The sequence below is a fragment of the Bactrocera dorsalis genome, chromosome 5, assembly GCF_023373825.1.
Source record: "Bactrocera dorsalis isolate Fly_Bdor chromosome 5, ASM2337382v1, whole genome shotgun sequence".
Taxonomy (NCBI): Eukaryota; Metazoa; Arthropoda; class Insecta; order Diptera; family Tephritidae; genus Bactrocera; species Bactrocera dorsalis.
The window spans coordinates 31,661,295-31,681,889 of NC_064307.1; the positions used below are offsets into that span (position 1 = coordinate 31,661,295).

Here is a 20,595-nt window from a genome sequence, read left to right on the forward strand (position 1 = left end):
TTTTAACTAGGTCATTTCTCTGCACCTTCAATACTCCTCTCCAACATAGTCCAAGTTAACGGTAATCAAAATATCCTTTAGAATTAGAACTGTGTTTACCACCCTAATACATGCGGCGGTCATAGGGAGTAAGTTTGCTAGAAATTATAACAGTTCTCTTTCCCTTAGTTACTACAATTCCAGCATTTTAGATAAATAATTAATCAGAAAATAATATTTGTATCTTTATTTAGGGTATTCGAACTTTAAAGAATATGCACTACCCCCTTTGGGCGGCAACCCAAACTATTAACTATGGCGAGCGTATCAGTGAGCACAACTAACTCCGCTGATGAGGATAAGGAGCATTTACTTGGAAATGGCACGAAAACACGTGCCAACACAAATATGGATTCAACGCCAATAACGGCCACACAACAAGGTAAGTTTCTGAGCGATTTAAAAATTATATAACTGATTTTTAATATCTCACAGCAGATACCACCAGATCGCTGGGAAAGCCTAAGACAATCGTACAGACAGAGGCACTGTCATGTGCCGGACAGCAGCTAATGAAAAATGCGGTGTCCTCTTGTTGGCAGAAGTCAATGCAACGCCTCACAAACACTGGCAAGGCAGGCAGTCCATCAGCCAAGTACTTCAATTGGTCATATCGGGTACTACGCCGGAAGCAGCTGCTGCTCTTACTCGCTTTTGTGATATTTATAGTTTACTTGAGTAGTTCGATGCGCGGAAGTGATTATGCGGATGAGCGCATTCCCGTCCTGCACTATTCACATGTGCCTGGCATGAAGGGTACGTATACGCCGAGGTGTATTTTTTTTCATACATTGATTATTTGAATAAGCGCAGTGACGCAGGTATTTTTAGAGCAGTAGAGATGTATAAGTATAGGTTGACATTTTGTTTTAATGTTTTTTTCAAGTAGTGCATGTCTACCACTTTTTTGCTACTAATATATTTATTTTTAAGCACATTTTGAAATCACTTATAAAAATAAGAATTATTTATCGTACATTTTTCTAACTAACTTTTGAGATACATCGGTTGCGCGGTCAGTTGAAATGGACCAGTTCGGTTCAAATTTGATCAGTTATTATGTCAAATATGTTACTATTTATGTTGCTACTTCTTTATTCAACAAGTTCTTAAAATACTCAAAATTTTGACGAGGTTTCCAGCAAGGCATTACGAGGAAGCTAGATAAGCAGATATGAATAGAACATATCGGATTGTACTACAACAGTAAGAAAAGTGAAATTCTCCAAATAATTGTGACAGTCCTTGCCCACTTTTGCGAACCTGTTCAGATTTCGATTTCGAACTTACTGCCGTGAGACCTGTCTGTGAACTGAGCTTGACAACCTGCAATCAACACCGTCTGTTCTACATATTTGCCGACATTCACGACCATTTGGATATGATCTCTGGTGGCTAGTCGTATAAGAATAAGTGTTGTTTTCATGTTTGTTTATCTCTGTGTACAACACTTTTGACCGAGAATCATTCTTCCTATTGCAACATTAAGCTTGTTGTTGCGATTTCTACCTTCTTCTTCGTCTTAGGAAACTATTCTTCTATTAGCTCTTTACTCATCTCTTTATCTCTGTTTTTTGACTGCTTAAGAAGTTCTTGCCCATCTTATGAAGGCGTGGCGTGCTAGGTACTGCGTACCTATTTAGCTCCAGATTGAGTTTTTTTTAGATGCGGAAGCTGAACTAGCCTGAAATATTTTTTTTTTAGCTGTGCAATCCTAGATTAAGAATGGTTAAAGAATCTTCATGCTCCGGAGTGAAGGGAAATGAGATTTTTTAGGCATTTCGGACGTATACAATTCTTTCAATCATCACAGCCAGAAAAAAGGGAAACCAAACTTGATAACGAAAATGCTATTATTGGCGAAAACTTAACCGGACACAATATTTTTTGCGCACCGGACTCCGTCTACGAAGGCTTCTGACTTGTCCAACTCGTCTGCTTTACGTAACCGACATGACAGGAAACCCAAATTATGGACAAGATAAGTTTATCTGTCAGTGAGCATAAAACCTTCCTACATTTGTTTACGACGCTGGAATTTATCATTAGCGACGATAAGGCCCTTTGTATCCTCCCGTAGTTACCCAGTAGAACTACACTGACCTTCTTTATGCCTAGCAGTTCCACTTGAAAGGTACTGGCTGAGTTTAATAGACAAATGGTTACAGAGATATCAAGATAATTAGAGTATACTCCCGTCCCTACCTTAAGACCCGTCGGTATAGATAGATATAGAATCCTACTAAACCGTCTGGAGGGTATTCGCACCTGAAAGTCACTATTGATATATAATCTTAAAAGGATATAGTCTTATGTTTGTATTTAGATTTATTTTGAGCTGTTGCAGGACTAGAACCCGGTAAATCCTGCACAGATGACCCTCTGCATTCCATTAAATTTATAGTGCTTCATATGTAAGCTCTGGCTAATGTTAGCCATATACAATCACAAGACTATATTCGGTTTTAGGCCCCAGTTCCTACACATTATTCTCTTGCATGGGTAAGCTTTTTTAATATGTTTCTCTATTTCTATTTTTCAGCTCATTTTAGTATCGATCTCGACCGTTACATATTTTGAGGTGTGGGGCACAGAAAATTGTAGTACCACCGAGTGAGAGAAAATGAAATTGAGGTATTTTGATTTTATTAGTGAATAGTATCAGTTCCGTCTTATTAGGGTTAGGTGTAAAATTCGTATGATTTTTTCCATAATCTCACTGATACCATTAGCATCATATCGTCGTCAGTGCCACCACGCATAAAAAACACCTTACTGAGAAGTTTCTCTGCTTAAATAGATACTGTAATGACTCTTCCATTACATTTCGGCAGTTTCCCTTCATGTATGCGATTGTACAGGCGATAAGTTGTCCGCAAAAATTGATCTGATGTGTATGTCCTTTAGCTTTTCTAGGGCCTTCAGCATGAAGGGGAGGAGGTTTCGAATGTTTATCTCCCTGAAACAATACCTTGACTATTTCCCAGCTTCTTGAGCTATAAGCTAACCGGATACTTGTTTTATAGATCATTTCAACCTAAGAACCAAGGGTTTCTTCAGCTGCTGAATCATTATGGGAATAATTCCAATCGGACCCGCCGTAAGATGATGTTAATGGCGTATTAGTTTTTATTTTGCTTACTATGTGACCGGATTGATCTACTGTATTTGCGGCTTGTTCTGGTTGAACATTCAGAGATTGCTGAGCTCCCGTAAAATGCGTGTATGAACACCTTAAGCGACTCTTCAGCAGAACAGGGAGAGACCACCTCCCTCCGTCTTTATATATGCAATATTGGTGTGTCCTTTAGCAGTAGTATTCACTACATTATATAGTATATGCGAAAACGGGGGTTTAACTTTCTTGTTTCACGTAGTTCTTTTTCCTTCGGCTTTAGTCCTCATTATACAAGATGTGTTAGCATTAAGTGTATATAAGTTAAGTTATTTTAATATTTGTATCATATTTCCAATAATTTTGTATAATTTTACGATTATATTTTACTATTTTTATGGTAGTTTTTGTATGTTCTTTATTTTATAAGTTTCATTTTGTGTCGTTTTACTCGTTTGCTTGTTCGTCATAATTCATTAGTTTTGTGTTATGTTCTTTCTTAATTTGCATGCTTTTGGCGCAATTGCAACAAAAACAAAAATCGAAACTTCAAAATTCTGGATTTTGCTCGCACAATTAAAATTTTGCAAAATTGCTTGTATCAATTTGTTGTAATAATGCTTGCTGTAATGTACCGTGCTACGTCCAACGTCTAATTGTACAAACGTCCGTATATGTATGTGCACCACATGAATGTGAAACAAAACAAAAATCTGCATAAGTAGTCTCCACCAACTCGATACTAAATCGCACCAGCGCGTCGCGATTGAACAAAAGTTTTGCTGCAAGGCCTTTACTGACACCACCGGCCGACACTGAGCTATCCTTGTCAGCGACCGCTTCGTCGACTCTTGAACTTGTTGAGACATCAACCTTTGACCAAACAACAGACATCGTGGAATCTTTTAATGATTCTACTTCTCAAAATTCCTTCACTAATGACATATATAAAATAATGCGACCACCCACAGGTTATCTTGTCTGGAGTGAATCCTGCCGAATACCGGACGTAGATGTGCATGCGCCGGACATAATGCAACACTTCAAACGTGAGAAATACAAACCTTGCTCGAACAAAAAACCGCTCACGACCGTCGCCTTCAATGCTACTTCACGGGAGTATGTGCTGCGAATTGAAGAGAGTGAAATCAAATCGTTCAGTAAATCTGGGCGTATCAATTGTTGTTACCAGTCGATAATGCGCAATGGGACTGGGGAGAAAGCAGATTGTGACTATAGGTGAGTACACACTCTATATATAATATTATAATTATATCTTGTAGGTGCCATAAGGTGACATTGTACATATTTATTTTGAAAATTCTTTATTTATTCTTTCAAATCAATTTCATCCCCTTCAAAGTAATCCAATCTTCGAAACACTGGTTGTAGTCACTACCCGGGATGGCCTTCAGTTCCGTCTTCGCTGCGCTTGAATCTCCTCTATCGTATAAAAACGGTGTCACCGGAGCGGTCTTTTGAGCTTGGTGAACAGCCAGAAGTCGCACGGCGCTAGATCAGGTGAATACGGTGGTTGCGGAACGATATGGGTTGAGTTTTTGGCGAAATGATCACGAATTACGAGGGCAGTAAAGGATGGTGCATTATCGTGGTGTAAAAACCAAGAATTGTCTTTCCACAATTCTGGCCGTTTTAGGTGGATAGCGTTACGCAAACGACGCATAACGTTCAAATAATATTCCTTGTTGACTGTTTGACCGGTTGGAAGGAATTCATAATGCACAACACCACGATAATCGAAGAAAACAGTCAACATGACCTTGATTTTTGAGCGACTTTGGAGCGATTTTTTTGGTCTCGGCTCTCTTTTGGCACGATATTCGCTCGATTGATCGGTTGTTTCGTGGTCGTAAGCATAGATCCAAGTCTCATCGCCAGTTATAATGCATTTCATGACACCCTGGTAGTCGGAAAGCATCGTTTCACACACTTCAACGCGACGCCTTTTTTCCAAAAATTCAATGTTTTCGGTACCAGTCGAGATTTGACGCGCTTGAGGCCCAAAACATCCTTCAAAATGGTATTGGCTGAGTCTTTCGATATGCCAACTTCATCAGCAAGGTCTCTAATCGTTAATCGACGGTTTTTCAACACCAAATCTTTGATTTGTTGAACATGAGCTTCGTCGGTTGATGTTGGTGGTCGCCCTGGACGGTCTTCGTCTTCGACACATTCACGGCCGGCTTGGAACTCACTATACCACTTGTAAAAATTTTTTTTTAGACATAGCCTAATCACCAAAGGCTTTCTGCTCAACGTATCCGCAGCAGAAAATTGATTCCGTAAACAAAATTTAATGCAGATTCTTTGCTCAACAAATTTCGACATCGCAAAAAACGAAAAACTCACTTTTAGCAGCTCACAAAACGACACGTATCTCAAACTCTAATGAATATTTTCACATGAAATTTCACATAAATGTGACCAACCTACCAACCTAAAAAAAATAATTCTCCAAATCCTTCGACGCGCGCAGTTTAAATTCAAATGTCACTTTATTGGCTCAGTATATTTATCAGCCTGTGATCGAAATGTCAAATGGGGTTGTGTCGAACTATTCGGGAAGTCTTAATTTTTCAGCTGATAAGAACTCTGCCTTAGCGTAATGTGTTATTATGTTCAAGAAAACGCTGTCATTTATTTTCACAAAAGATAATTGGAAAATCTCACATATCGGTCAATATATAAGACATTTATTTATGGTGACAACCGGAACCAATGTATTTGCAGATCTTTATGTATATACATATTTTATTGGCTGCTAAGCCACCATATAAATTAAAGTATTCTATGAATACTTGTTTTGCGCATCTAACCATATGTAGTAATACTAAGTTTGTTGCTTGATTGATGACTGAACACTCAATGTGTTTTCAGACAATGTTAGTTTCTGGATTTGCTATTGGTCCACTTCCATATACTATATGCAATACTCATTTTTACAGAGCGACAAGGAAACCGTGTGTCATGTTAACAAATTACGTTCGTTTTCGAAATGTCCGTGAACGTTTCGCAAGAACAATTTTATATTTTCCTCTTCTCAATGACCTTTCCTAATAATAGGATACTTATTTTTAAGCGCTTCAAAGTTATTGACAAGTAAAGGCTACAAAATTTAGTATCACAACTCATTCAAGGAGCCATTAAGTGTTTCGCTATAAGCTCAAAAAATTTTCTAGAGTGGCAATAAATTTTACCATTGTCCAAAATTTGAATTTGTCCTACAACATCAGATCGATATTCTAATTAATACTTTCAAGGGTTAAATTCGGGTGTAGCCGAACATTTTATACTCTCACCATTTGTAAGTAACAAAATGTTTCTGACGTATTTGTTTAATCAGTGATCGCTCTTTAAGTAGCTGTAAGATGCACCCTCTGTCATCCAATTTCAGACATTTACGCACTGTAAGAAGAGGCACCAAAAGGATTTTGGTTTATAAGACATGAATGTAATGTACTATGCCATCCTCATTTGACCAAGGAACAATACAGACACAAGGTGGTGGGACCTAAAGACAGACAGTCAGTCGGATTTCAGATCGTCCCGTTAACCTGATTACATAGGTGTCGTAAAGGATGTCTTTCGAAATCGAAAGAACATTATTTGGCATTTATTTTTTGCAGATTAGCTCTTTCAAATATCGTTGTCGCGTCTCACATAGTCCATCCGTTGAATCCAATCTTCGATTACTCTTTCGAGCATTTCGACTGGTATCTGGGGAATTATACGCGTGATGTTTTGCTCCAAAGCCTGACTCGAATCGGAATTGTCCGCATAGATTTTAGGCTTTACATATCCCTACAGAAAATTTCTAACGGCGCGATATCACACGATCTTGACGGTCAATCGACCGGCCCAAAATGTGAAGTTATCTACTCACCGAAGTGTTTCCTCAATAAATCCATTGATTGATGCGATATGTGAGAAGTGAAGTCTTGTTGAAACCAAATGTCACCGAGAACACGAGCTTCAATTTCAGACATCAAATAGTCGGTAATCAAGGCGCGATAACGGTCGCAACCGCTATCGTTCTCGCCGACATCAATTTTGAAGAAATATGGTCCGATGATTTCACCGATCCACAAACCACACCAAACCGTTGTTTTTACTAGATAAAACGGCTCTTGAATTTCTTCAGGTTGCTCTACGTCCCAAATGCGGCAATTTTGCTTATTTACATACACATTGAGCCAGAAATGGGTCTCATCGATAAACAAAATTTGGCTGGAAAACATCGGAATTTTTTGCAACTTTGCAAGAGCCCATAGAGCGAGGCGATGTCGCCTGGGAAGGTCCTTTAATATAAAGTTTCGACGTAAAATGCGGCAAGTCGTTTCATACGTCAGTCCGATTTGCTGCGAACGGCGTACTCTCTCATCTACGGCTGCTATGTATATTTCACTGCATGTTGGGCATGGTCTATTCGGTCGAATATTATCCAATAAAGGATGCTTGGCCTCAAGATGGGTGAAGGTGTTGCGAATTGTACGCTCAGAACGTGAATTTCCGTAATAAAGTTGAACGATCCGTTATCGTTGTTCAGGCGTAAGTCTTTCCCTGATGAAATGCCAAACAATACTGAACAAAAATAACATGACAGTTTGACACGACTCACACGCGATCTGTTAAAAACAGGCTATTGAAAAAAGTGAAATCTACTGCATCACCCGTTAAAAAATTGTTAAGTGAATAACATATGATATTTTGTAGTAACGTGTTACGAAGGTATAAAAATTTATTTTTAGAAAGAAAAATTTGTTTGGCGATCAAATATTTAATTCAAAACATACGCAAACTAAATTAAATATAGTACATTTTTTTAAGTTATACATATTTCAAAGTAAAAAAAGTATTTTTTTTTAATTTAGTAAAGTTTTATATTTGTCATTATAAAACTCTGCTCACTTACTACAAGGAAAAGTAATAACACATAATACATATGGCTATCTGCAACTCAGTTGCCTAATATCGGTTATAACTTAATTTAAGAAGTGTAAGAGTACAAAAAAGTCTAAAAATTGCAGGGATGGTTTTTCCAGAACTCAATAGTATTTTGCGCTGAAGTAAAATTTCATCAATCATAATTCATTATTGAATCACATTGACTTGTGTCAAAGAAGCCTAGAGAAATTTGATAATAATTATATTTCCTTAATTTGTGGGAACTAAGAACTATCCCAATTTAGTCTGTTTCGAGTTTGACAGAATATTTGTATTTGACTAACTAAATATCTCACTAAACTTATTAAATAATTATTAATAAATTCAGTTCGGCTGCATTCCTTAGCAACTACGAGTATATGTATAATATAATATATACATACATATGTATATGTATGTTATACGCTATAGTAGTCCTGCCTTGGACAATAATTTCATGTCATACATACATATGTATATCTTGTCTAATAAAAAGTTTTCCATATGAGAACTTGATTTTATGGCAGCTATATTCTAAGAGAAAAGCAAGTGTGCAAAATCTCAGATCGATAAATCTGAGGAACTAGTTCTTTAATATACACCCAGCCGAATAAACTCTATAACTTTATAAGGTTTCCAATGGAGTTACAAACTTCGTGTCAAATTTAATATACACTGTTTAGGTTATAATAATATTTAGTGCAATACCTCATTATAACTACAGGGTGGGCCATATAAAATTTTAAATTTAAAAAGTCAATAAAAAAAACGGCTTGATATTTTTCAAAGGTCTAACATTTATTTAAAAGGTTGTTTTATGAAATTTATTTGTGGAAAGCAATTTTGAACAAATGACCACCACAGCTGAGTTTACAGTAGCTTATCCGATCCACCCAATTTTGGAGTACTTTCTCGATGGTTTCAGGCCTTATGGCAGCTACAGCAGCTTGAATCTCGTACTTTAGATCTTGAATTGTTTCTGGATGGTTGGCGTAACATTTATCTTTAACAGCTCCTCACAGAAAATAGTCCAACGGAGTTAAATCGCAGCTTCTGGGAGGCCAATTCACATCACCTCTTTTGCTGATTATGCGATTTTCGAAGATAGGGCGTAAAAGATTGAGTGTAGCGTTTGCTGTATGGCACGTAGCGCCGTCCTGCTGGAACCAAATGTTGTCCAAGTCTTCCTCTTCAATTTGCTTGAAGAAAAATTCGGTTAACATTGCGCGATATCGCTTACCATTGGTGGTTACGGCGGTTCCTTCTTCATTTTCGAAGAATAATGGACCGATTATTCCACCACACCAAAATCAGCACCATACAGTGATTCGTGCTGGGTGCATTGGCTTCTTGACGATTACGTGCGGGTTTTCTGTGCCCCATATGCCTCAGTTCTGCTTGTTAACGTAACCATCGAGGTGGAAATGAGCCTCGTCCGAAAAGAAAACCACTTTAGAAAAAAGTTTTCAATATTTTCCAGTTTTCTTCTAGTAAATAGTGCCCAATTTCGTAAATTTTAGACTTTTTACTGAATATTTGTCACTTTCCGAATGGTATTTGACGTTCCCAATGTCGAAATATAGATAATTCAAATTTAAAACGTTAGATGGCCCACCCGTTATCTATCTATCTAATAGTTAGTTTACATATTTATAGCAACATATGTATAATACATATTATTTATGTGTCATTGCTTTGTGCCGCCTCCATTACAACTTTCATTATTTCCATACGCGTTTTTAGTTTTCGAACATTAGAAATGCGTCGCAATGTTGGCAAGAGACTAATCACAAAATGATAATCGTCATCCTCCTTATCAGTCGGTGCCTTTTCTATTTCTACATGTTTACTTGAATTCCTACTAAATTTTGCTGAATTTTTTTCATTTGTAGTACAGTCTGCTTCCATTATATTTGTGGAGTTCTCCGAAGCAACAGTCGTGTCGGCAACTATGTCGTTTTCAGCTGCTAAAATTTCGACTTCGTCTTTAATTTCAATAATCGGTATTTCAATGCTTCTCGGAGTTTCGTAAACATTACTCACAGGCGGGATTCGTTGAGATTGTTTGTGAGGTGTGAATTCTTAAGTAAATACAAAATAAAAAAATTTAGGATAGTCAAAAACTAATTATTAATGATTGAATTGAATAAGATGAATACCTGCACGATTGCCCATGCCCATTTTAATTGGTCTATGCAAACGGGTTGTCGAATTTACTTTCGTAGGCGGCAAATCACCACTCTCTTGCTGTTCTTCTTGTTCCTGGCAATCTGAGTTTACATGATTACTTGCTGTAAAGTTATTAATTACATAAGCTAAGCTCAAATTAATAGAAATCTTGCTTATATATAGTTACCTGTAGGAAAAATCTGGGTCATAAAATTGTCTGTTGTTGGAATGATCCTCGAATATGATCTACGGGATGTTTTCTTCTTTTTTGGGCCACCACTTTTGTTTATAATTTCGGAATCTTCTGAGTCTAGGCTTCCATCTAAATTCCGAATATGTAAAAATTTCCGAATGAAAGTCATTTCATCGAAAAATATCCAGGAAGATGCAATCCCGTCTACCATTTGTTTCTTCACGTCTCTACGATATTGATCACGCAAACACTGCCAATTTTTACGTACCATCTCTCCTGTAAAAATAATAGTAATAAAAAATACATTTAATTAAATACCTAGTAATTATTTTCATATCTTAATGTAACTTATTTTGTTAATTATATTACACTTGGACGCTATTTTAGACGCGCAGTCTATATGGCAAATATACCATAGACAGATGGAAGAGCCGATAAAAAATATTTTGAGCCGTCGAAATGGTATTTTAAGGCATAATTTAAATTTATGTACAGTTTTGATTTCATTACAAAAATTGTAACGACAGTTTTCCATCTGAGTTTAGGGTTATGGAAGGTTTCAAGTCTGCAAAAGACGGGGAGTATCGCTCATGGACCGTTACATACATATTATACATATACATTACAGTTCTTTGCGAGCCCAGAAATTATCCTCGAAATTTGATATATAATTAAAAAAAATAAAATCACATACACAAATTATAAAAAATTTTAAGGAATAAAGAGTGATACATTTCGAGGTTCCCTACTTTTTTAAAGGAAAAATTCAAAAACTTCAAATTTAATGTGGTATGTTTATTACCATTCAAAAAAATATCTTTTTATTTTGTGAAGAATATCTCTTTCAAATGCGGCTATGTCTCAGACGGTCCATCCGTTGAATCTAATTTTGGATGACTCGTTCGAGCATTTCGGCTCAAAACGTAAAATTATCTGTTCACCGAAGTGTTCTCTCAGTAAATCCATGGATTGATGTGATGTATGGGAAGTGGAGCCGTTTTGTTGAAACCGAAAGCCGCCGAGATCGCGAGCTTCAATTTCAGGCATCAAATAGTCGTTATCATGGCGCGATAACGGTCGCCATTGACGATTACGTTCTAACCGGTATCATTTTTGAAGAAATATGAACCGATGATTCCACCGGCCATCATATCACAGCAAACCGTTGTTTTTTTTCAGGATGAGAAAGACGCATTTAGCATTCAATATGAACTCCATACAAGATATTAGGCTACAAACAATATGTGGTTTAACTTGCTTAGAGTCGTAGCAGTTTTCCCAGTATTTCTGTTTTATCACATATGTATATATGTATGTATATGTGGTACGTATGGGTTGCAGGCGCAAATCGCATATATTTATTCACGTGAATGGCTCTCCTTCACTGAATAAATTCGTTATCACTAAAATAAGCGCGCACACACATACACAATTATACATACATATGTATATTCCCGTATTTTTTACAAATGCAATATCTAATGGTCAATTCACATAGTCGATTACATCGATTTGCGGCAGACATTAGTTTTGAGAGAGAAGTTCGATGTACGCTTATGTATGAGTACGTTCACATAAATAGTTTTCAACGCGCAGCCAGGCGAAATGTTGGGCAACATGTTATATGTTCTCTCGCCATATTTTTACGCTTTGCCAATGAACCGGTCGCCGGTTTATTAGAGAGAAAGACTGAAAGCAAAGCGTTCATTGTGGCATACCTTTTGTTTTCTTCGCTTCGCTTAGTATGTACCGTCACGCAAAGCTAGGCAAGTTGTATCTGAATGGGCCTTATCAGTTAACATTCTCTTGGTATTCATCCCTACATATACAATGCATGAAAATTTCTATAAAAGAGCGAGAGAGCGCAAACTCAGAGAGGATATTTTTTGTCTTTGCTGCTCGGTTGCATACGGCTGCTTTGTAGTTGTATGCATTCCAAATGCATTTATGTACATATTTTGTATGACAACAATCTCCACCGCTGCATGAAGAACCCAAAGATCTTTTGCATCTCAATTTAATGCATGTGTGATTTGATAAATATACATATGAATAAATAAATTATATACTCCCATGCATTAACTTACTTAAATTCTTCTCTAAGCATCGGAAATACAATTGATTTTATATTCATCGTATTACTTATAACCGATGATTGCCTATGTGGTTTCAACGTTTACGAAGTGGTCGTGAGGACATAAATGACGATCAACATATGGGCCAATCAAATCCGTGATCACCAGAAATTCCATCGAAACTGTGCGTGACTTCTCCAAAAGTCAGAGGAAATCATTATTGAAATTCATGGAAAAGACATTGAACATCTCCAAAACATCTATTTATCGCATTTTGACCGAACATTTGGGCTTACGAAAGGTGTGTGCACGGTTTGTCCCGCACTAATTGACGGACGATTAAAAATTGCTCAGATCGATCGACGCTTGTGACCGATTATTTGGCCAAAAATCATATTTTAACCATTAAGCACTCCCCGTATTCACCTGATATAGCACCATGCGACTTCTTCCTTTTCGGAAAAATCCATTTGCCCATGAAAGGAAATCGTTATGCAGACGTAGAGGCCATTTAAAAGGCTTGTACCGGCATACTGCGGGCCTTACCGGCCAATGAGCTAAAACACTCGTTCGACATGCTTTTGGACTGTGCAAAAAGCTTTAAGAGACTATTTTGAATAAAATAAATTGATTTTGCCGAAAAAACCATTTGTTCTCTGTTTTTAAAGTCCTGTTTACTTTGGAACGCACCTTGTAGTAGATATATGTATTCACTTATGAAAAGACAAGAATGTGTATGTTGCTTTATACAAACATATTTATGTATGTTTTTCTGGTAGCATGAAAAATGCTAAATATATAATAGTAAAGGAAAACGGGTAATATGTCCCGGCTACATCATACACATACATACATATGTACGTAAATATTGACATTTTTAACAACAAAATGTTCATAGATACACACACATCTTTAATTATATTTCGTTTCACGTTTTTATAACCACAAACACCTGATTTATAACGGCATCAAACTTGTATCGTGGAAATGCGGCACAACCACAATCACTTTCCTGCAGGGTTTAAATATGTGCAGTACATACACACGCACATGTTCAAAGGCAAATGCTATGAAACACTAACCTGGTTGACCTAACTCTTTTCCTATCGAATTCCAAATTTTGCTTTTCGCCGCATAACTGAGGCGGACTTTTTTAGTCTTATCCCATAAGACTTTATTTTTACGTACTAGTGAAATAAGTTTGGAACGATATTCTTTATATTCCTCACTATCCATCACTTTAACCGCAGCAAAACAAGCAATTTACTTTTTCAGCAGGATAATGGGAGCCCAACTTATTCCAGTGTGAGATGTCCAACTCCTCAAAATAAGCGTTTTGCTAAACGTCCATTATGGCCTACTCGAACTTTGACAGCTAATCGAGTTCAGTAGGTTTGGGCATTTTAGCAATTGGAAAATGGCCAGATTGAAATCTTACCAAAAAAATGTGTATAACGGAGGAGATTTTAATATACAAACTACTTAATACAATGATAAATAATATTATGAAATCAAATGACTTTTCGATCTTTCAATACATTTTGTAATTAAGCCCGTTAGTTCTCAATTAATAAATGTTTTTAATCAATTGAATTAGAAAAAACATTCTATTATGCATTAAATTACAAAACCTTTTATGAAATATATTTAAAACTCAAAAGTCTTTGATTTTTCATGCCATACAAAGATTTTAATAGCGATTCTTGAACGGCGGCAACAAATTCCTCCTAAATAGTAATTTTTGGTATAATTTCTAATCTGGCCGTTTAATTTAAATGTCCACAAATTTGTATTTTGTCCAACACCTACTGGCCAATCCATGGAAAACTGTTATAAAAAATTCGCTAGTGAAGCGGCTCTCACACCAGGAAGGAGAGTTGGGGATCTCTTATCTCTGTTTTTCAGACTATATGAAAACACAAACTGACTCAAAGTTACGCACTCGTGCCCTATATAAGTATAAATACTCGTATCATGTCTGAAAGTGCAGAGAGAGAGAGAGAGAATGATGAGAGCACGCGCTTTCACAATAACGTGCACACTGTCTGAAATTCTCCAGCGGACTTTTTTCCATACAAAGTATATGCAGTTGGCAGTTTTTAGCAGAATTAAAATAATATAAAAAAATATTTGTATTTCAAGTCATGTATGTACGTTATAATATTTTTTCATTTCATACATCGTTCCCCGTATTTTATCAACTGGTGTTCACACAGGGTTAGGCTACGAAGTGTTCACATCAGTCACATGAAATTTAAATTTCTTATTTTTTACACACTTTAGAGCAAAATAAATATTAACTGCAATAATATGGTTTTTTAATATATTGAAAATATACTAAATTTTGATTATGAAGTTTAGTGGAGAACCTTTGTGGTCTTTTTTATAGTCTACACTGTATTATAGTTTTGCTTACCTAACGGGTTATTGTAACGCCTAAAACTAATCGAGATATACATTATAGAGTTATTTTCATATACCGGGTGATCTAAGTAGTGTTACTTTTTTTAAAAGCCTATTTTTGACAGATCACGCTTGTTAGCATTATTGGCATTTTATCATGGAAAGACTTCCGCCTCAACAACGTTTACAAATCGTTCAACTTTATTAAGGGGTTCTACTCTAGAAATCAAATTTTAAGAGACAGGTGTAAAAAAAAGGGCGCATCCTGGTGACATTGATCCTGACTCTCCTGGTGGTCTGAAAAAAATCAAAAGAAATTCTTAATCATCAAGGATGCTGTTATAGTCCCTACCTCAGGGAACATGAAAAAAAAAAATTTTGAAAAACGGCGACTGCCTGAAAATAAAAATCATTTTTTACGCTTTTTTGAAATTACTGAATTTTTTAAAATATTAAAAACAAAGGATTAAGGATTATATAAAGGATTATATAAAGAAGGTTCACACAAAATTTCAAGTAAATCGGTTGTATAGAACTTGAGATAATGCCGGTACCGTGTGGAAAAAAGTAGTTTCGAGAAAAACGCGTTTAAAAATGTGAGTCTACCTACCTACCGGGCTAGGTTCTGACTCATTGTATGTAAACAAGCAAAATTGCCGCATTTGGTACGATGAGCAACCTGAAGAGATTCAAGAACTGCCACTTCGATCGACAATGATTTGGTGTGGTTTGTGGAACGGTGGAATCAATGGTCCATATTTCTTGAAAAATGATGCAGGTGATAATGTAACCGTCAATGGCGAGCGTTATCGCGCCATGATAACCGGCTATTTAATGCCTGAAATTGAAGCTCGTGATCTCGGCGACATTTGGTTTTAACAAGACGGCGCCACTACCCATACATCATATCAATCAATGGAGTTAATGAGACAACACTTCGGTTCGGATAATTTCACGTGTAGGGCCAGTCGATTGGCCACCAAGATCGTGTGATATCACACCGTTGGACTTTTTCCTGTGGGGATATGTAGAGTCTAAAGTCTATGCGGACAATCCCGCCTTGGAGCAAAACATCATGCGAGTCATTCGCCAGTTACCAGTCGAAATGCTCGATCGAATCATCAAAAATTGGACTCAACTCCTTGAAATCAAGAATTATATTTTGAATGATATTAAACATTCTCCATTAAATTTGTAGTTTCTGTGATTTTTCGGTAAAAAAGTGGGCAACCTCGAAATGGATCACCCTATATGTTTAAACATAAGCGATTAGGGCGACAAAACGACTAGAAATCAGGGGACTGTCTTTCTCTCACGCCATAGTTAAGTTCAAAAAAGCAAAAAATCTCTATGAACTGTAAATGTATTGGATTTATAAATACTCTATATCAGTAAACCACCATTTAAATTTAATTGTTTTTTGGTAAAAATTATTTAAATACAATGTTTATCTTTTTTTTTTGCTGTTTTTCAGACTTAGTAAATGTGTTCCTTTTAAGAAAAGTGTTTCTTTACCGCCTTCTATCGAAAGCATTTTAGTACAATGTAATTCTAATAAGCGAAATGTGTATAAAAATGGGCATCCATTAATAAATGAAAAACCAAAAGTGCGAGAGCGTTTAAAAACTTGGAAGAAGAAGGATACTGAGCATGGCCGAACAAAACCGCCCAGCATTCTAATGATTGGCATCGATAGTATATCGCGTGTAAATTTGATAAGAGCCATGCCGAAGACAGCGCAGTACCTATACGACAATGATTGGTTCGAATTAAGTGGCTACAATAAGGTAACCGAAATTACTTATAATTATTACATTTAAATCACAATAATAGATAAAAGTAATAATATTTACGGATTATATAATAATATATGTACATAAGTAATTGACAGGGGTTAAGAGGTCTATACATAAATCTCCGAATAATGTTTCCATAATGGTTTACTTACATATAGTAATTTTTATCAAAAAGCTTCTTGGAAGTCATATTGAGCGATATGTGTAGGAATGAATTAGTAAAATTTTTACTGGAATGACATTGATATCCGATGGTTTTAAGGTGCTCAGAAGAAAGTATCAGATATCAATGCCCAAGTTATGTCGATATCCTAAACCCTTATTGTGGAATCACTCCGTTTGCTTCAAATACAGAACGTAATGACGGTAGCATGGCTTTTGACGCTAAATTTAAATGTTTTAACAAGAGCTTTTTGAAATATATTCTTTTTCTAATTAGACTACATTCATAATGGGTTTTTCAATAGCGACGCTACAAAAGTGAACCAAAAGTACCGCTCTTTTGACATTTCTCTTCAGAAAGGTTTGCCATTTTATCATGGAAAGATATACGATCCAACAACGAGTCGAAATTATTAAAATTTAGTACCAAAATTTGGAGTCAGTGATCTCAACTCAACTGGTCGTCATAATCGTTGTGGCGAATTTTGCAAAAAAATCTTGGCCTACATCCTTACAAGATCAAATTGACGCAAGAACTGAAGCCGCTTGACCACCAGAATCGTCGTATGTTCGTGAATTGGGCTGAGCAACAACTTGAAAATGATCCGGATTTTCATCGAAAAATCATCTTCAGCGATGAGGCTCATTTCTGGCTGAATGGCTTCGTCAATAAGTAAAATATGCGTTATTGGTCAGGCAGCCATCAACACGTACTCCTTAAGTCACTATTGCATTCCGAAAAAATACGGTTTGGTGCGGCTTGTGGGCTGGCGGAGCCATTGTGCCGTACTTCTTCCGAGGTGATCAAGACTGGCACGTTACTGTGAATGGGAATCGCTAGCGCTCAATGTTAATCGAGTATTTCTGGCCCGAATTGGATGATATGGACTTGGACAATATGTGGTTTCAACAGGACGGCACCACAAGCCACACAGCGAATGTCACAATCGATTTATTGAAAACCAAGTTTGGTGAACGTGTTATCTCACGAAATGGGCCAGTCAATTGGCCGCTTCGGTCGTGTGATAGACTATTTCCTGTAGGGCTACGTCAAGCCTATGGTCTATGTCAGTATCGACGGATTTATGCTTGAAACGCGGTTCAGCGTCTGAACTTCTGCAAGCGCGCCCATTATGGCCATGCAAAAGGAATCGAATAACGATTTTCATTGGTATTTCAAACCTTTTTCTTTTTGTTTAAAAACTTTTGTAGCGCTCTTATTGAAAAATCTGTTAGTATATAACTTGATAATAAATTTATGTACATATGTATCATAAAAATATTTAGAGCTGTGCCTTTGCAATTATATTTCTTTCATTAGATAGACGACAATACATTCCCGAATTTTATGGCTGTACTTGCTGGCTACAATAAAGACAATACAGTTACGAAATGCCCTCCAAGAGTTTTGGGTGCCTTAGACAACTGCAGCCTGATCTGGAATGCCTTTCGCGAGCATGGCTATGTGACAGGTTACGGTGAAGATGCAGCAGATATTAGCACATTCAACTACTATAAGGTGGGATTTACGAAACCGCCTGTAGACTATTACTTACGTCCATTCCAACTGGCTGCGGAACATCATTTACACAAAACATATAAGTCTGGTCTCACCTTTTGCCTCGGCTATCAGCAGTCTGCACAATTCGTATTGGATTATGCCATTGAATTTGCCGCACGTTTCAAAGACCAACCATTATTCGGTTTATTTTGGGCCAATTCATTCAGTCACAACAACTTAAGTGACTGCTCGTCGATGGACGTCGTAGTGCTCGACTACTTGGAACGCTTAGCGAAGTTAGGCATACTCGAACATATGATTGTCGTATTTTTCAGCGATCACGGTCTACGTTTTGGACCTGCACGCACAACCGCATCCGGTCATATGGAGGAACGTTTGCCATTTATCTTTCTTTGGTTGCCACAGTATCTGAAGCAAAAATACCCAAGCTTTGTAAATGCTTTAAGTGTGAATAAGAATCGTCTAACCACACCGTATGATCTGCACATGACACTTAAGCATTTCCTTGGCATGTCCGAGCGTGTTGAAGATAAAGCTAAGTTTCTAACTGCGGCTGAAGGCTGCCCGAATTGCCAAACGCTTTTAGAACCAGTGCCTTTGGATCGTTCTTGTAACGATGCAGCCATCGATGAACACTGGTGCACCTGTATACCCTACAACAAGGTGCATAAAAACTCGAATATCATACAAAAATTAGGCAATTCAACGGTTAACTACATAAATGAATTGGTGCGTAACTTTCGGAATGGCACAGTTGCGGCTCAATGTCGCGCTTTGCAGCTCCACAATGTCGTAAGTGCACACCGCTCATATGAGGCTTTCAGACCGAAAGATGCAAACGGAACTGCATTGGATGTGTATCGTCTGCACTTCGTTACAAAACCGAATAGCGCCGATTTTGAGGTAACACTGCGCTACAATCCAGAGACCGAGGCTATGCAGATTACAGGTGAAATAAGTCGCCTGGATTCGTATTACAAAGATTCGCATTGCATATCGGACAGCTTTGTGAAGAAATATTGCTCTTGTGCCTAGCGCAAAAGCACAACTTCGGCGACGAACAATAGCACAACGAATAAAGCGCACTGATCAATGTGGACCGCCTTCCAACGTGGAGGGGGGTGAATATCTCGTTTAATTTAGTATTTAATTTTTACAATAATTAAAAATGTCACTTATGTTTCGAAACAGATCTGCTTAAGTATACAGAGAACTCATTTCTATAGTCTCAATATTTTACGCTAACTAAGGAATTTTCATTTCTCTAATTGCTTCTAGACTAAGAATGTAAATCTTAAATTTTTCTATTTCATAACCATACTCATCGAAATTGCATCAATAAGTCATTGTAGGAGGTGGCCTATTGCTTAATGAAAAGTACTTTGAAAGAATTAATTTAATTCATAATTCTTCTAAGAATCTAACGGTGTTGAACAGAATGAAAATCTTATTAAATTCTAGAAAATAATGTTCTAGTTGTTGATCACATTGCTTGGTGTTGGAGTAAAATCTAAAATTATGCTGAGAGTTTTTTTGAAAATCCTTCAATAAAAAGACAAACGACGGATAAGATCAGAACACAAACCAAAACCTGCGCGACTTATTAATCAATTTATACAGGAGTGGGTAGGTCCATTTGCATATAGATATACGAATGAATGTACATACAATGTGCTAAATCACAAAATTTAACAATAATTGCATACGCTTGCCAAAACTAAATGTAACTACAAATGTTTTAAATGTAACAATATACAATAAATAATTTTATCATATGTATAGTAAGTACTACATAGTGTTAAATGATAATCGAAATGCTTTAGTGTTACGCATACAACAACAATATTACACATAAGTATCCTTGAATAAGTATAACTTTTTACAAATGCTAATATACTGTGATTTGTAGTCAATACTTTAACTTAAGGTGATAATAAATTAATTCATATTTTCTATAATCGACAAGTTTTTTAATTATTGAATACAAAACATAAACTTTCTGGTTTAGATCGTAAGGATTTTCATGTAACATTCGTAAGTATTCTTCTCATTTAATGGTGTAGACATGGCTTACGCGGTTATAGCCGAGTCTCTCTTCACGTGGTCTTTCCAACGGAGTGGAGGTCCTCCTTTTTCTCTGCCTCACGGCACTCTTCGTCATACCTGCTGTTATTTTG

At 36.7% G+C, this 20,595-nt stretch overlaps 3 protein-coding genes across 10 annotated transcripts in view; 2 read left to right on the forward strand and 1 right to left on the reverse strand.

Moving 5' to 3' along the window:
- LOC105224813 (uncharacterized) overlaps nt 1–20,376 on the forward strand; it is a 45,918-nt gene extending 25,542 nt beyond the window's left edge. For 5 of the 7 annotated variants that reach the window (XM_049457910.1, XM_049457912.1, XM_049457914.1 and 2 more), the window contains exons 2-6: nt 234–421; nt 475–795; nt 3,880–4,393; nt 16,413–16,725; nt 18,218–20,376. In XM_049457910.1, coding sequence (XP_049313867.1) covers nt 295–421; nt 475–795; nt 3,880–4,393; nt 16,413–16,725; nt 18,218–19,453 — 2,511 coding nt within the window. In that variant the 5' untranslated portion in view covers nt 234–294 and the 3' untranslated portion in view covers nt 19,454–20,376. The remainder of the gene's footprint in view (nt 1–233; nt 422–474; nt 796–3,879; nt 4,394–16,412; nt 16,726–18,217) is intronic. The other 2 variants (XM_049457915.1, XM_049457916.1) reach the window with 2 other exon arrangements.
- LOC125778759 (cuticle protein LPCP-23-like) overlaps nt 3,665–20,595 on the forward strand; it is a 201,979-nt gene continuing 185,048 nt past the window's right edge. The window contains exon 1 of the mRNA XM_049457938.1: nt 3,665–3,696. The gene's annotated coding sequence lies outside the window, so the exon portion shown is untranslated. The remainder of the gene's footprint in view (nt 3,697–20,595) is intronic.
- Nucleotides 9,597–13,810, reverse strand: LOC105224812 (uncharacterized). 2 transcript variants are annotated; one of them, XM_019989733.3, is made up of 4 exons: nt 13,724–13,810; nt 10,455–10,736; nt 10,258–10,389; nt 9,597–10,179 (listed from the first exon to the last, which is right to left on the reverse strand). In XM_019989733.3, the coding sequence occupies exons 2-4, from the start codon at nt 10,729–10,731 to the stop codon at nt 9,779–9,781; spliced, it is 810 nt and encodes a 269-aa protein (XP_019845292.2). In that variant the 5' UTR covers nt 10,732–10,736; nt 13,724–13,810; the 3' UTR covers nt 9,597–9,778. The 2 variants fall into 2 exon arrangements, with proteins under 2 accessions (XP_019845292.2, XP_011201328.2); XM_011203026.4 differs by having other exon boundaries at nt 9,598–10,179; nt 13,618–13,796.